The following is a 15138-nucleotide window of genomic DNA, read 5'->3' on the forward strand; positions in this document are numbered from 1 at the left end:
GTTGAAGTCACGGTTCGGTTAATTTTCGGTACATTAAGTTTGTTAAGTACCTCTAGCCTAACATTCAAATGTTTTTTGGTGTTAATTAAGTAAACTGACACATGGTCCGCAACCTTATATGTTTGTGCGGAGATTTGAATTTGAAACATGGTCTGCCCGCAAAAAAAGCCTACTGTTGTTTACTGTTAAACACTGCATTCGGCACATTTGGTACACATCTGTATTGAACCTAACAACCTGTAACTAAAAGGTTCAACGGACATGTGTACTTTTACACCCCTAATGTTTGGACGTAATTGAGGAATTCCACCCAATCGGGTTTATCTCTGAGGGAGTACAAGGGTCAGGTTGACCACTCTCTTACTTGTGCTTTTGTTTTGTGTTCAGGCGCTGTATCTCATAGCAACCAATGGCACCCCAGAGCTGCAGAACCCAGAGAAGCTGTCGGCGGTGTTCAGAGACTTCCTGAACCGCTGTCTGGAGATGGACGTCGAGAAGAGAGGCTCTGCTAAGGAGCTTTTACAGGTAAGCTGTGTGTGTGTGTGTGTGTGTGTGTGTGTGTGTGTGTGTGTGTGTGTGTGTGTGTGTGTGTGTGTGTGTGTAAACCGGTTTAAGCATCACTTTGTTTTATCTTTGTTTTAAGTCTCCTAAATCTTTGTTTTCCATTTCATGTTTTAAGCCTGCAGCTTGAACATAAGGTGTCCCTAAGGTAGCAGACTGGGGAAGAATGATATACCCAAAGTCCTACTTCAGACCATTTCTCAGAGCAAATCACCCAGCCAATATGGTGTTAATGTCCACATCTCCCTGCTGGTGTGGTCTGAGTGCTATCAGTGTGTATCGGAGAGAGTGCGTCTCCTGCCCAGCGCTGGCCCTCCCACACAAGAGACATCAGATAAAGAAAGGCCGTCAGTGGGAAGGAGGGCTTAGTTCTGCTTCAGGAGCACAAAGTGTTCTGCAGAGAGAGAGAGAGAGAGAGAGAGAGAGAGAGAGACTGAGTGCCAAAGATCTCTTATCATCAGGGATGTTTTTTTTTATGCCAGGGTGAGTCAGCCCTGCTGAAGATGAGAGAAGAATAGGCAGGGCTTATGAAATCACAGCAATGTGCTGTCACTCAGGTGAAAGGCCGGAGAGCTGTGGTGGTACAAGGCTGTTGGCTTTTGTTTGGACACTAAATAGCCTTGACAACAGCAGGTGCAGAGGCGGGTGAGACGAGCGCTGGAGGGGTAGAGTTTGTATTCCTGCACACAGGTCTTCTAGGGCAATCATTTCTTAGTTGCCCATTACTTTGAATTATTTAACACACAACGTTCAGAACAGCCTCTCATTCACTACATAGTGCACAATGTGGTGTAATTACTAAGGTACTGTGCTTAAGGCTAATAGCTATGCTTGCCAAGTCATAAGCCACATTCATAAAGCAAACATCATTTTGTGTCTCTCCACAATTTAGAAAGATGTCAGGGAAAGTATCCGAAAGCTCAAATGTCTAAAAAGATGTTTCTCCTTTTTCTCCCTCTCTCAGCACCAGTTCCTGAAGGTGGCTAAGCCACTGTCCAGTCTCACTCCACTTATCCTGGCGGCCAAAGAGGCGGCCAAGAACAACCGTTAAACTCCCTCCCCCCTTCTCTGGAGCACACAACCACCAACACCACCACCCCACCCTCTCTGCCCCTCTCTGTCTCCTCCAGCCTCTCTTTCTCTCCCTCTCTCAACCTCTTCCTCTATCTGTCCATCATTGGGGGGTGGGCCCTTGCGTGGAGGTTGTGAGAACGTACCCTTCCTGTGAATGCCACCTTTGGGGTGTGTGAGGTGGCCAGGCCCTGGAAGGCCACCGCAGAGGCGCAGAGAGATGACATCACGGAGACATGAAGGACCTCGCTGGGGACATGAATGGTACTCCAGGCCCAAATGACTTTAAGGGGAGGACTGGCTTGTAACTGGCTTTTACAAACAAAGCATATATCCTCCTGCTTCTCCCCACATCACTGACTTTCTTTGGGTTCTGGGATTTCATTTGAACATCTCTCTCTCTCTATCTATCTGTCAGTCTCTCTCTGGCTCTCTCTTTCTTCCCTTTAAGTTCATTTTTTTTGTTTTGTTTTGTTTGCCTGAATGTCTGTATGTAAGACCAGAAGTCTATTTGTCTGTTTTAATGTACTGTATTGAAAGTGCTTTTTTGTCAGTCTGTTTTACTTGCTTTTTTAAAAAATGAAAATACTATTTTCTTCTGGGTTCGATTGTAGAGTAGTGGAGCTGGGGATATGATTCTGGTACAGGTCTGTGACCATTACTTCGTGAAAATTGTAAAACACTTTCTTGGGAATGATTCTGGTACTGAAATGAAAGTGGTGCGCATGTCTTTTTAAGAAAATAAACTATTGATTTGGATAATAATACAAAATGAGAATAATAATAATAATCTAAGTTATGGTACATGAAGGATGCCTGTTTATGAAATAGAGACCGAGTCAGTTATGTCAGGTAATGCAAACGGTTTAATGTTTTACCTGACAGACCTGACACCATCCTTTTCTCTGAAAATGTGTATATTTTCTTTGTTGACAATGGCTCAAAGCAGACAGAAAAACAGTTAAAATTCATTACAGTCTTTGTATAGTTTTGAGTGTGAGAATGTGTGTGTGAGAATGTGTGTGTGAGAGTGTGTGTGTGTGTGTAAGTGTGTATGTATGTGTGAGTGTGTGTCAGCATGCATTTGTGTGTGAGTGTGTGGGGTCACAGAAATTTAATAGAAAATGTTGATGTTTCCAAACCCAAATGCTTTAAGCGAGTTTCTTTTTTTATGTAGCGTTATTGTACCTTTTGGCCTTAAAAACTGTTTCACAGAATGCAATACTGTTTATTACACGAGTTCACGCTAAGCCTCCTCATCCTCATTTGGACTAATGAACCTAGGAGATGAAGAGTGGCTTGGCAGGCTTGTGAAATAAACAGTCTTGTTTATCCTGTGTACTTGAGCCATACACTCTCTTGTTTCTAAAGTCATTTTGATTCCAGTGAAGATTCTCAACTGACATGGGACAAAATAAACTCTCCGAAAGTTTCTCCTGTTGTGTCGAGCCGAACTTCCCTTGCTGCTCCTGCATGCTTTGCGATACAGTGTGTGTTGTGTAACAGCGGAAAATGTGAACTTCCGGGCGATTTTTCCTGCTTTATTTCTACACTGGAAGCGCTGCCAATCGTGATGGAATGTGCTATCATTATGTCACCTCTCCCCTGATCGCGCACCGGCCCTCCTCTGACAAATTAGTGACGGTCCCCTTCGCTCACGTCCCCTTGTGTTGTTTAGTCCGCCTGTCGCCCCTTCTCCATCCTGCCCCTGTTCTAGACCCCTGGCTGCATAATGGGGCTTATGAAACAGCAGGGACACAGGGCGACACACTGGAATGTTTTGTTTTTGTTTTCGTCTGACAGACTGGCCTGGTTGTAGATACAGGCTGTTACAGGGCTCAGGATAAGATGCTGCTCCGGTATTGCCACCAGAGGAGCGGTGAGTCAGGTGATAATGAGCATGTGGAGTGATTGTATTTCAGTTTGGGAACATGCGCACATCCAAATTAAGGTGCAGGAGCCAAAAATCCAAGATCCAGTAACAAAGAAGTGACTTGAAGTCAAATAAAAGAAAATAAAGGGAGAGCAAGTGTGCGGACCTTCTTTGTTACTGCATGTGGAGTAATTGGTCATGTTTCAGCAGGTTCTGTTTACTTCTTTGTAGTCCCCATCTTTTTATCATACCTCTTTATTATCGCTGTTACCCTGGAAACTCCAGAGTTCTCGCAAGAGCACAATTTGAATTGTCTCTCGGAGACACTCTGGCAATGAGTAATGATGCACGTTACTTTTGCCCCTTGTATCGCGGGGAGCCAATCACATCGGTGTATCTGATATAGGCGAGCCAGAGGCGAGCTAAACGGATGACAGTCGTAGTGTTATCCAATTGCGTCGAAATCCGGAATCAGTCAGTAAACATTGGCGGTATTGTGTTATCCAATTGCGTGCAGTGAGATTTTCAAATGCACGCTTGGTGCCGCCCCTCGAGTTGGGCCATTACATTGTTCGTGGCCAGACCCTTAATCTTTCTAGACCCAACCCACTGCTGCTCAATTAGACAGAATTTTCACCTGCTGTCGTGTCTCACCTGTTTTTAAGATCTTTCTCCCAAATGACCTTGAGCTCAAATCTAAATGACAGGCTAATAATGGTGGATGGAACCGTCTCAGTTCCTGATCTTGTTTTGCCGCCATGAGTGAAATGAGATTTTTTTTCCCCTATAATTAAGCGGATTATTAAGGTTCTCAGACTACTAAGCTGTTCCCTCATCCTTGAGGCTGTGGAATGGATTTGGGCTGGGTGATGTGCTGGAGGAGAGGAGAAGAGAGGAGAGAAGGGAAGGGGGATCAGAAGAAGAGAATAAATGAAAATGGGTTCTGCCAGTGTTAATTCCTGGTTATGCAACACAGCAGATTGCTGAGTTGTTTGCTAGGGTAGGCACTGACATCTCCGAGGCACCCCTGTGAATCCTGCAGATGCACAGCTAGGCTTCATGGCAACCTGCCAGCTATGCACCCCCAACCCCCCCCCCCCCTCCTTATTTTGTGTGTGCCTGAGTGTGTGTCTCTGTGTGTGTGTGTCTCTGTGTGTGTCTCCGTGTTGTAATATTCCCTTTGTCACTGAAGTCATCTGTATTATGTCTTCCCACATAGTTTCTGAGAATGTAAAATAAAAGAGTTATGCGGGGCAGGGGGGGGGGCTTAATTTCTACTCCCTCGCAAATGAGCTGTGTGTGTGTGTGTGTGTTTCACTCACAGTAAGCAGTAAGTGTGTGTGTGTGTTAGTGAGAGTGTGCATGCATGTGTGTAATGGTCTGAATGTAACCTTTAGTGAATTGCTGCATGCTCCAGTGCGGCTGCAGAAGTGCCCTTCTCATGCCTGAGCTGTTGTGTTTAGCACAGTTACAAACAGTCACCCAAGGTCTGACACAAACACCCCACGATGGTCAACACCGGACCGCAGCGACTTCCAGCAGACTTATGCCACACTTTGTGGAGGTTCCCCCTTTACTGTGGATTGTGCTAGATCCGAGGTTAATAATGTGAATCAAACATAATGAGATGTGGTTCATTTTAGCTGCCTGTAAGTTTGCAGTCTGAGTTTTGGGCTGATGTATTGTTGCGTGTTGTTGCTGTTTGTATTTCATAGTTTGGTTCCTGCAGAGTTTTAGGAACATACATTATTAATGTCTCGCAATTGCATGGTAACATCTCAGATCTCTCCCTGGTTGTTTAACTCTCTCTTTCTCTACCCCTTTCCTTTTACACTGTCAACAGTATTTTCTGTTATCACATTCTACCTCCTTCTGTTTTTTAATCCTTCTGCTTTTTTACCCCCTCTCCCTTTCTTTCTCTCCCTCCAAATCTCCCTGCTCTGTATCTCCTTCTGTTTTTTTCCTTTTCTCGCTCTCTAACTCATGTCCTCTCTGCACGATGAATTCCCTCCCTAGTGGAAATCCTGCTGACGGTGCGCTGGAGAGGTTTCCTATAGAGCTGTGGATGTTGGCCAACGTGTGACACTTTGACAAGGACACAGTATTCCTGTAAAGCTGGGAAGGCAGGGGAGAGGGAGACTCTCAGGGCACAGAGCCCGCTGTATAAGTATTTGGCATTACATACAACAGCTCTATGCCAGCCTATGGCACAGCCTCACTTTGCCTTTTATTTGGAAGGTCTCCAACAATTAGATCGTATAGGAGAAAGCTTTTAAATGACCAGGCAGCTGGGATGGGGAAAAAAGGGACCTTAAGCTGTGTGGTGTCCAGCAAGGCAACCTTCTTAGCATGGCCTCATCTGGTAAAGGAAAACTCACGGGAGCTGCTTCTCCATTTTGTAAAAGGCACTGAACTGAATAAGAAGTGCAAAACTGGGTAAAAGCCCACTGTCTTGGGAGGTTTCATGTTCTGGTTTCCCACACATCCGTCTCCGTCGCTCACTGAGCAGGGCTTCTCACTCACACTACTGCAGCATCCTTCTTTCATTTCGCATCTCGAAGGTCAGCATTCCGGTGATGTCACTGTTGCCATGGGAGACCTAGGTGTTACTGCAGGTGCTGCAGTGTTGTTAGGTCCGCTGCTGCTCCACTCATGCGGGCTCGCGGGACTCCCTGGACTTGCCCCAGAGGATGAGGGTTCGGCCTGGGCTCTCTCCTCGTACAGTCCGGCCCTGGGTGGGTCAGTTGGCACCACTGATCAGTTCTGTCAGTGTTTCCATCTTGCAGACATTGCTCATTATGCTGTCACCCCCATTGGCAAAGCCAGGCGCAGCTTACATAACTGAGGCTGCTGCAGAGAAATGCTGCAAAGTTCCCCAGCCGGATGCACACACACTACGCTGAGCTCAGGAACAACTTTTCTGTTATGTGTTCATTTATTTGTTTAATGACAATAATATAATAATAAATCATAGGCCTACACTGATTTAAGCTAAGAATGTGATGTGCTGTCTGTGCATTAGTTACAATGCCTAATGTGATCATGCAAACCAATATGTTAGATGTCCCACAGTAGGCTATGAAACTTGATCCTCATATCCAATCAGGATGTCTCACACAAAGTCAGAGTGGACTGTACACTGTGTCAAAGTATTCCAGTGAAATGTCAGCTTACATTCTATGGATAAATGTTTACATTTACACCATGCTCTGTGTTTGTAATAACTAAAACATGTTACACTAAACATAAACACAGATGTTAGGCTACCAGACTTAAATGATTAGTCTGATTTCATGCACTACATCAATTATGTATTGGCAGTACTACAACAGAACCTGTTGTGGTACTGTTAAGAGACCATCGGGTGGTTTCATTAAGCAGTGAGTGTGTTGCACAACAAAGTTATCATCGGTAAAGTGGTTGTCTCTTTGACTGTGTCTGATGTATGGCGCTTTATCTCGACAGCCAACTCGCCCTGTGCGTTGTAATCCAGCGAGAGATGAAGAAAAAGCAGCATCTGGTTTATCTGTTTAATCGCCACCTCTTGTGGCCCCTCTGCTCTAAGCGGCTTTGTAGTCTCCAATCAAACGCAGGAGTTCGCCCTACGTTCCGGCTAATTGGGGTGGTAAGTTCAACTACTAATGATTAATTTTCATCGGGACTGGTACTGAGTTGAACTTGGGTCTTCCTGGGTCGGTGACTGATTCACGCAACTGATCTAGAGTTTGTAGATCGGCGTGACCTCAGTGGTTACACAGGTCATGACATTTTCCAAAGGCCATCTCATTCAACCAGAACACTTAACTGCCCACAGCAGCAGAGTAATGAACACTGAGGGGAAAGCCTGGGTGGTTGTAATCTTGCTGCGGTTTATAAATCATTCCCCACCCGCTGTCAAGGATACGCCTTTGAGGTTTGATTACTTGGGGTGAGGAAGAGGGCTAGGGGACATAACGCAATAAACATTACTGGTGATAACGCGAACGCGGTGTGGCGGTGTCAATTTCCAGTGTTGTGAAATTTGTGAGAACATGCTCACAACGGCAGATGGGTTTTCAGAGAACGTGTATTTCGCCTGAAGATTCATTTCCTTGTTGATTTTCTCCGAGAGATTCCTTCCACCCTCTCGTGTCCAGCGCTGATGCCTTTTGCTTGTTGGACAGTCTCTGATTGCGTAATGCAGCCCAGGGATCGATCATTCCTGCCTCACGCGCATCCAAATTACTGCGCAAGATGCAATCAACTGTCGCACGCGTTGTAACACGCGCGCTTAAGTGGCATGAGAGCTGACTGCGGTAAACCTGTCACGGGATTCCTTCCTCTGTTCTTCGGGCACCTGGGGCTCACGTGCACATGCGAAAGACCCAATACTATCGGCATCAGTTGACCGTCTTGGCTCCACCGTTACCGGGAGATCCCAACGGTCTGCAACGCTGCATCTTAAGTTATTGAACAGACTTTCTCAACCCACACATCTGAATAGGGGGTGAACGGAAGTTTCTCCACTAAACTGTTGTTGAGGTAAGGAATTATGTTAACCACATATAGCACAGAGATTGTAGTATTACAACTAGTACTATTGCAATAGTTGTTTGTTTTTATGTTTTTTATGGGCATATGATTGATTTTTCAAAAACTAATAATTGGTTACAGCTGTCCCATACACATTTCCGGCACGGTTGTGATTGCTTAGCATACTTTTGACATGCGCTCACCAGTGAGCAACTCAGTGAGTGTCATACACAGACCAAAGGTCATAGTGAAAGCCAGCATCGAAGTAGATAAAATGTTCTAGTTAGATTGTCATGGTGAGCAATGTACAAACTCGGGTCTGTCTCACTGCCTCTCCCTCCCTCTCTGTCTATGTCTGTCTCTGTGTCTTTCCACTCTCTCTGCTGTCCTTGATAGAAACATCTGCAACAAAGGTTTGTGTGATGTGTGTGTGTGTAGTGTGTGTTTAATGGCCTTAGCTTGCTCTGGTATTGCATAAGACTGTAGTCTTCCCTTTGTGATATGGTATCAGTAAGGGAGTGGGTAGAGAGACGGATGCCTCCGATCAATACACTGGAGCGGAGCCCAGCCGAGCCCCGGCTCCTTCCTCTGGCTGCAGCTGGTCCTGGTGCAGATGTAGCCCAGACCCACTCCAGAGGCAGCTGCTTTCACCTCGCCAAGCCGCTCTGAAAGATGGTGACGTCCTTATGCTGCAGTGTTCCAGATGGCTGTTATTGGAATTGGAGCTTTTTAAGGGGTGAAATGAAGATAGGGTGGATGATGTAGAATAAGGCTTTTAAAAGAATGAATAAAGGAGCTGCTCAGCTCTACACAGCAGAAGAACAAATAGGCTAGATTTTGTTTGGATGTGGTGGAATAGCTGCTTAATATAACAGTAAAATAAGTGTGATATAACACTTTGATGATAAGAGACGTTGCCAAAGCTGTATGTGTGTACAGCTCTGTGTGGTGAAATGGTATTATATCCACCAGAGGACTAAGCCTGTATGCAAGCTGTGTGTGTGTGTGAGAGAGCGAGAGAGAGATGCACAATTTAAATGTTTCATGTTTAGCCTCAATTCTCAAATTATAAAGGCCTGTTGGATACTATTCTTGCTCCTTCACCCTATGTCGGTTATACAGCCTTTGTTACCATGTAAGAGAGTTTGCTTTTGTGTTAGCATATGGAGAACCAGGTGATGTAAACACCTTGAATAGCACTGCCAGATAGGTTGGTTACCTGATATTAGCTTTGCTTTCCAAAAGTAAGGTCTTAATAACTTCAGTTTTCTTTGATGCTCAGGTTTCAGGCTGCGAGCAGAGTTTATTGAGTTTGCTGAACAGTTTTGAAAGGGCTGGTCTTCCTGACCTCTGTTAATAGGCTGGTGAGGAATATGTGGGTCTGGACTAACCAATGCAGTTCATCTGAAAATCCAAACAAAACTGGTAGTGTTTTAAGTATGTGTGTGTGTCTAATTCTGGTAAGCAATAGATAAGGCCTTCGGCTTCATTACCATAGCAGAACAAGGCCACAGGGCTCTAAGGAGGTTTAGAACGTACTCTGAGTTACCTTAAAACACATAGGTCTACTTGGAGTACCTGCCCTGTTGTGTGTTTATGCATTTGTTGATGGACTTTTCAGCAAATCAGACCAAATATAAGGCCCCTAATATGTATTTAATCCAAGTAGCCCACCCAGGTTTTAAAATAGGGCAAAATACATCAGGTCTCATACTTCAGACTCAGAGCTAGGCGGTATTAATCACCTTGTGCAACTCTTGTCCTTGTCTGGACCACTGTGTTCTTTATAGATCAGTGGTCTGGACAATCGAAGTTATGCCACACGCTTATATTGTGTAGGCCTACACAGGGCAGGTTAAACCTCTTTTTAGACACCAGAGTAAATGTTTAGCCCTATTTTTCTTGTTAGAAATGACAAATCCCTCTGTAAAATTAGGCTACTGCGACTACCCAGTGTTGGAAACAATGAGGACTTGTTATGTTGTATTGGCAGCACTCATAATTGGCTAGAAGCAGTACAGTGTCGGGTGTCTATTAGTAACAGCGAGAGGGCGAGCGACACAGAGAGGCAGAGAGGTGGTGTGTAGTCGCAACAGGTGGGAGTGGACAGCAATAATCGGAGCCTCTTTTTCGTTGTCTTACCTGCGCATGTTGCCCACAGCGCCTGAGTTCGCCGAGGTAGCATTCTAGTCGTTCACTCACTCCCAGTGCAGCGGCAGTATAGAGTTGAAATCGGCATCAAGACAAGGTGACAGCTCGAAATGGCCAGCTAATTCTTGGTAAGATAAGCGATTCGTTTTAAGTGACATTTTAATTTGTTATATATTAGGATGTAGGCTATTGCCGAACACCTTATATGGTTGTGCCTTTCTTCGCTTTTAACGACTGCGCAGGGAACTGAACGAACTGCACGAAGAGACTGGCACAGAGATTTCTTTTACATTGTAATTTTGGCATTAACAGAAAGGCTCATGGTAGTAAATTACATGTGGTGCAGCAGTAGTTAGAGCAAATAGTGAATTTCTCCTAGCTGGATGTTTGGCATTGTCCACGGCCAAGTGTTTCAATGCGACAGCAGTTCTTTTGCTACTTGCCGCTTATTATGAGATTTACAGAATTGCTTGGTAACAAAGACGTTTCTGTTTTTGTTTAACATTTGAATAGTTCGTGACAGTCATGCATTATTTAAATCTATGTAGTCCACAAGTAAAATAGTTTTTGCTGATTTGTTTAGCTTTGCTTGTGTAGCCTGCATATATTGTAGTGGGTTTTAAGTAGGCTACACTACTGAGATTGAGCAGGTCAGTCAATTTATATGTATGTTTGATTAATGTGTCTTTGAAATTTAATTAAGAAGAAGCATTCCTCCTTATCTATTTGAATTTATTTATCTTTTCTGCAGACTGTTTGTCTTACTTTGCCTCAGTAATGAAGAGAGCTACGCAGTGATAAATGGGATGTTAAAGTATGCCAGCGTTCGTGTTAGAGAGAAACAGAGAAAGAGAGAAGGAGGCTTTTGCCCGAGGAATATGATGTTGCTGTAATGCAGCATTGCATTGTTTAAGGGGAAAGAGAATCGTGGCAATGTAATTGTCTCTTCCCTGTCCAACTGTAAACCGATCCGTGGTCCTGTGTCCTGTCTTTAGCTTTCTCTCTGTTATGTTCACTCTCTCTGTAGCTGTTTTTCACAGTATGAATGGGGGAGACTGAAGTTTATGACAGAGCTCAGGGCTAGGTAGTGCGGATGGATGACTAAATTCTTTCTGAGCGACCCCACCTCCCCTTGCTGGGCTGGTGTAGTGTGCCTGTTGGTGAGATATGCCCGGGTATGGGGTGATGCAGGGAGAGAAAGAATGAACAACAGTAAGCGCTGCCACCACAGTGATCTATTGTTCGCATACTTTTGTTTATTTATTTCTCTCTGGACAAGCGTACTCCTCTCGACCCCCCCCCCCCCCGCCCCCCCCCCCTGGCTGGAGCTGTGCCACGCAAGGGTTGGTTGTGGCTCCAGTGGTCTGTGTGTTGTCGGATGTTCTTTGGGTGTGTTAGTGATTTGCACAAGAAACAGGTCAGAGTTGAGCCCAGAGAGTTTACTTAAGGAGAACAATGCTTACTACTGAAACCATAATCTCAATGCAGAAATGACCAAGAGAGAGAAAGAGCAAGGCCACATTACTTTGATTGTTATGGAATGGCAGACATTTTAAATACTATTTTATTATATATTATATTGTTCCAGTTGCTGAAATACAGTGTAGGGCATGTTTGTGTTAGACTGGCTTTAACCTGTGTAATTTGTCTATAATGCCATCAGCACATAAAATGCCAGATGGCCCAGGTCTTTCCCCAACATCTCTCACTGTCTTTTTGTTGTTTTATTGTAGAGCGTTTACAGGTTTATTAGTCAAATGGCTGTGCACACAGTCAACCTCATGGAACCACTTTCATTTACTGTCTGAGGGGAGGACAGAGCAAATGTCACACATCCTACCTAACCATGCAGCGCAGGCTAGTTCTTTTTGGTCCCTTACCTCACATCCTGTTAAACCTATTTCCAAAATGCCTATCTCTAGCATGTTGATGACAGCACTCCTTGATTCAATTATGCAGGCATCCTTGTTATCCTGGTTTTCCATGATGTGGCATTTGTGGCCTATTCTTCACATTGAAAAGTTAATCTAGTGAATGTAATTATTTTTGTGCAGTGGAGTGACCATCAAACTAGTGCTGCCTTACTCCATTGTGTTGGGTTCGTCTTGGGTCACCTAGAAGTGAGCTGCATACCTGTCTCAGCTTGGCCATGATGAAGCCTCCTGTGCTCCCATCTAGGCCATTCTCCATAATGGAAAGACATATCATTACCTAATGAGTGATCTAGACCAGCCGACCTTAATGCTGGGCGAAACCTCAAGGCGCTTTGTAATTCCTCTAATGTGGCCTAGAAAATGAACACAATAATAGCTTAGGCTCCGAAATGCACGATTTGAGACTGTCATGTTTACAGAGTAAGACTGCAAAATGGGTCATTTGTGTTGTGGGTCATTTCTGAATTGTTGCAGATCCAATCATTTTTTAAATGTCTAGACTAAGTTCATCATTATTTCTAAATAAAGTTGCATATATACTTTGAAGTATTTCTTTCTCTATTCATCACGCCTTAATAGCTAAAGCTGATTGTAACTCAATCAAATTGTGGATTTGATTATTTACGACTAATCATGCAATGTTGATGTTGCAACTTTTAACCAAGTTTTAGCTCCCCTGTCTTTAGCCCAGGGGCCTGATTAGAATGCCATGTAAAATCAATAGCTTTTAGAATCAGGATCCAATATTCCTGATCGACTTTGACACATTGGTCAGCATGGGCATGGACAGACAAGTGATTTACCTCTTGGTTAAGGATGGTGGTGGGAGAGCCTAAAGGAGTGAGCCCTGCATACAAATCACCTGCCTCCCAGCAATCCGATAGGACCGACCTGGACCCCTCGCTTCCCAAGGACAATTGTTGCTATGACAACAACGAATCAGGGAGGGGACATTTTGTGGAGGTGTTCTCGTTAAGACTCCCCATCACTCAGACTTATTAAGTGGAGGACAAGAGACTCGGGGAAGTTTCAGTGCTGTCGCTCAGAGCTCAGAACCAAAACTAGAGGGGGCGTTTTAATATGTGTTTCGCTTATAGAGCACAGAATGCTGTCTGAGCTTGCTTACTCTTTGTTGCCTGCAAAGGGGTAAACACTGTCATCATACAAACTCGCTCCTGCTCCATCTGTTCTTATGGTCACTCAAGAGACTCCATGTGCCTCAGTTGTATCTGAAAGTAATTGGATCTTTTCTGACATCTCTGATGACATATACCTGAGATCTGCCTAGCGCCGATCTAAGTCATATCTATCTACAGTATATGTTGACTACATGTCACGGCATCGTCTCCATGTGTTAGATGTGCTTCCCATGGCCTGGCCCTCAGGGGCCGCTGTGCTGGGCCAGGAAAAAGAGGAGCCTATTTTTACTGTAATCCCCTAAGGGGTTTAGCGTTGGTCGGGCGGCAGGCTCCACTGGACCTCTGATCTCCCTGCACTGCACCACTGTGCCCACAGCCTGGCTGGAACCACTTCCTGATGGGTTTAGACTTGCTGGCTTTGGGCTGACACCCCACTCCACTGGTCAAACTGGGTGCCTGACCTGGGTGTATGGAGGGATCTAAGGCTTGTCGTAGTAATTAATTCATATTTATATAAGTGATCTTCAACTTATAACACTCTAATGAAGAGCGAGTTCTCTATTTTTAGAGAAAAGAGGAACAAATTACCATGAAATTCTGCATGGGCAGCTTAATAAGAGCCAACTAACCAGTGTTCATTACTGCCTGTATATTCTCCAGTAGGATGATGCTGAAATGGCTTCCCCATGGTTTCCCTTCACAATGCCTAGTGCCCAGTATTTACAGAATGCCCTTGAGATGCTCTTCAGCTCTGCCTGTATTTCTGAGTTTTCCTCTAAAAGCCCTCTATAAATCTGTCTGCGTGTCCACCACGACACCACCAGAAAACTGCTGTTTGATTATCTCCTGCTTGTCTGTCTGGGCATGAGTCATTTTCCTCTAGTTGTTGTTGTGCTTGTTTTGGCACATGGGCTCATTCCACTCGCCGCTCTCTTTTCAGGGGGCGAGCGTGTCGTCTCGTTGCCGTGGCAGCTCACTGCGTTCGTGTTTTGCCAGCTCTGCCCCATGCGTGTCTCTGGCTCCATCAGACATATGTTTCTGGGTGATATCACCTTACCCGTCTCCCCCGATCGCCCCTTTAATCCCCCCCCCCCCACCGTCTGCTCCAGTCCCAGCAGATTGCTAATGAATAAGTCAGCCGAAGCCCCTTTGTGATGCTCCGTGACTCTACACACTCTCTCCTCGGCGTGTCCTTCACCATGGAAAGTCGCAGCCCCCAGAACCTCCACAGATGGGGCCAGATGCCATGGGTGACTCATCAGATTTCCTCAGGGCTTACCTGAACCTGAACCTGTCACTGTCGCTACCACCACCTGACAGGAAGCTTTTCAAAAGGGGCAGCTTGTTTTTCCGAATAGGGGTAAATAGTACGAGCTACAGTAAGCGACTGGAATGTTAAGTAATTGTCACAAACAGGCAGTAGGAGGGCATGTCCACACCTCGGCTGTAAATTCCTCAGAAATATTATCCAGTCAAGTTTAACTACAGTAAATGCTTAATGCTGGTTGGTGCAAACATGGCATGATTCAGTGGCTTTGCTCTCAGGTTAACTGATGACCATTTTTACAACAACCACTTTGACCAGTGCTTTTGATCTCCTTCCTTGTACAACTACATTTCATTAGAAGTCTGGGACCAGAGTTCTCCTCAAAGCCAGTCTGCCATTTCTAAGGAAATGTGCTTTCGTGCAAAGATCTGTTTTATAGTTTTATTGGGCTTGCTCATAGCTGCTTGTAAAACATAGACTACGTGACAGTTTGACACACAAGACATCACCATCTTGACTCATTGACTCATATCTGGTCAGTCTGCAAGATTTTAAAATTTATCTCAGCCAGCTACCCCCATTGCCTCATTTGAATCAGAGAGGGATTGCTATGATACTTTTTCAAACTGG

The 15138-nt window shown here is 44.8% G+C and overlaps 2 protein-coding genes across 5 annotated transcripts in view; both read left to right on the top strand.

The window, feature by feature from the left end:
* Positions 1 to 3066, top strand: part of pak1 (p21 protein (Cdc42/Rac)-activated kinase 1) — a 43045-nt gene extending 39979 nt beyond the window's left edge. For both annotated transcript variants that reach the window (XM_076282025.1, XM_076282026.1), the window contains 2 exons: positions 388 to 525; positions 1526 to 3066. In XM_076282025.1, coding sequence (XP_076138140.1) covers positions 388 to 525; positions 1526 to 1612 — 225 coding nt within the window. In that variant the 3' untranslated portion in view covers positions 1613 to 3066. The remainder of the gene's footprint in view (positions 1 to 387; positions 526 to 1525) is intronic.
* A 4494-nt stretch (positions 3067 to 7560) lies between these two features.
* gdpd4a (glycerophosphodiester phosphodiesterase domain containing 4a) overlaps positions 7561 to 15138 on the top strand; it is a 21333-nt gene continuing 13755 nt past the window's right edge. The window contains exon 1 of one of the 3 annotated variants that reach the window (XM_076282029.1): positions 7561 to 8026. The gene's annotated coding sequence lies outside the window, so the exon portion shown is untranslated. Of the gene's footprint in view, positions 8027 to 9832; positions 10297 to 15138 lie in introns of those variants that run through there. The other 2 variants (XM_076282028.1, XM_076282030.1) reach the window with 2 other exon arrangements.

This window comes from Alosa pseudoharengus, unplaced genomic scaffold (genome assembly GCF_046254945.1).
Source record: "Alosa pseudoharengus isolate Yale_2024_CS ecotype anadromous, Long Island Sound unplaced genomic scaffold, YU_APseudo_1.1 YU_APseudo_1.1_scf_13, whole genome shotgun sequence".
Lineage (NCBI taxonomy): Eukaryota > Metazoa > Chordata > Actinopteri > Clupeiformes > Clupeidae > Alosa > Alosa pseudoharengus.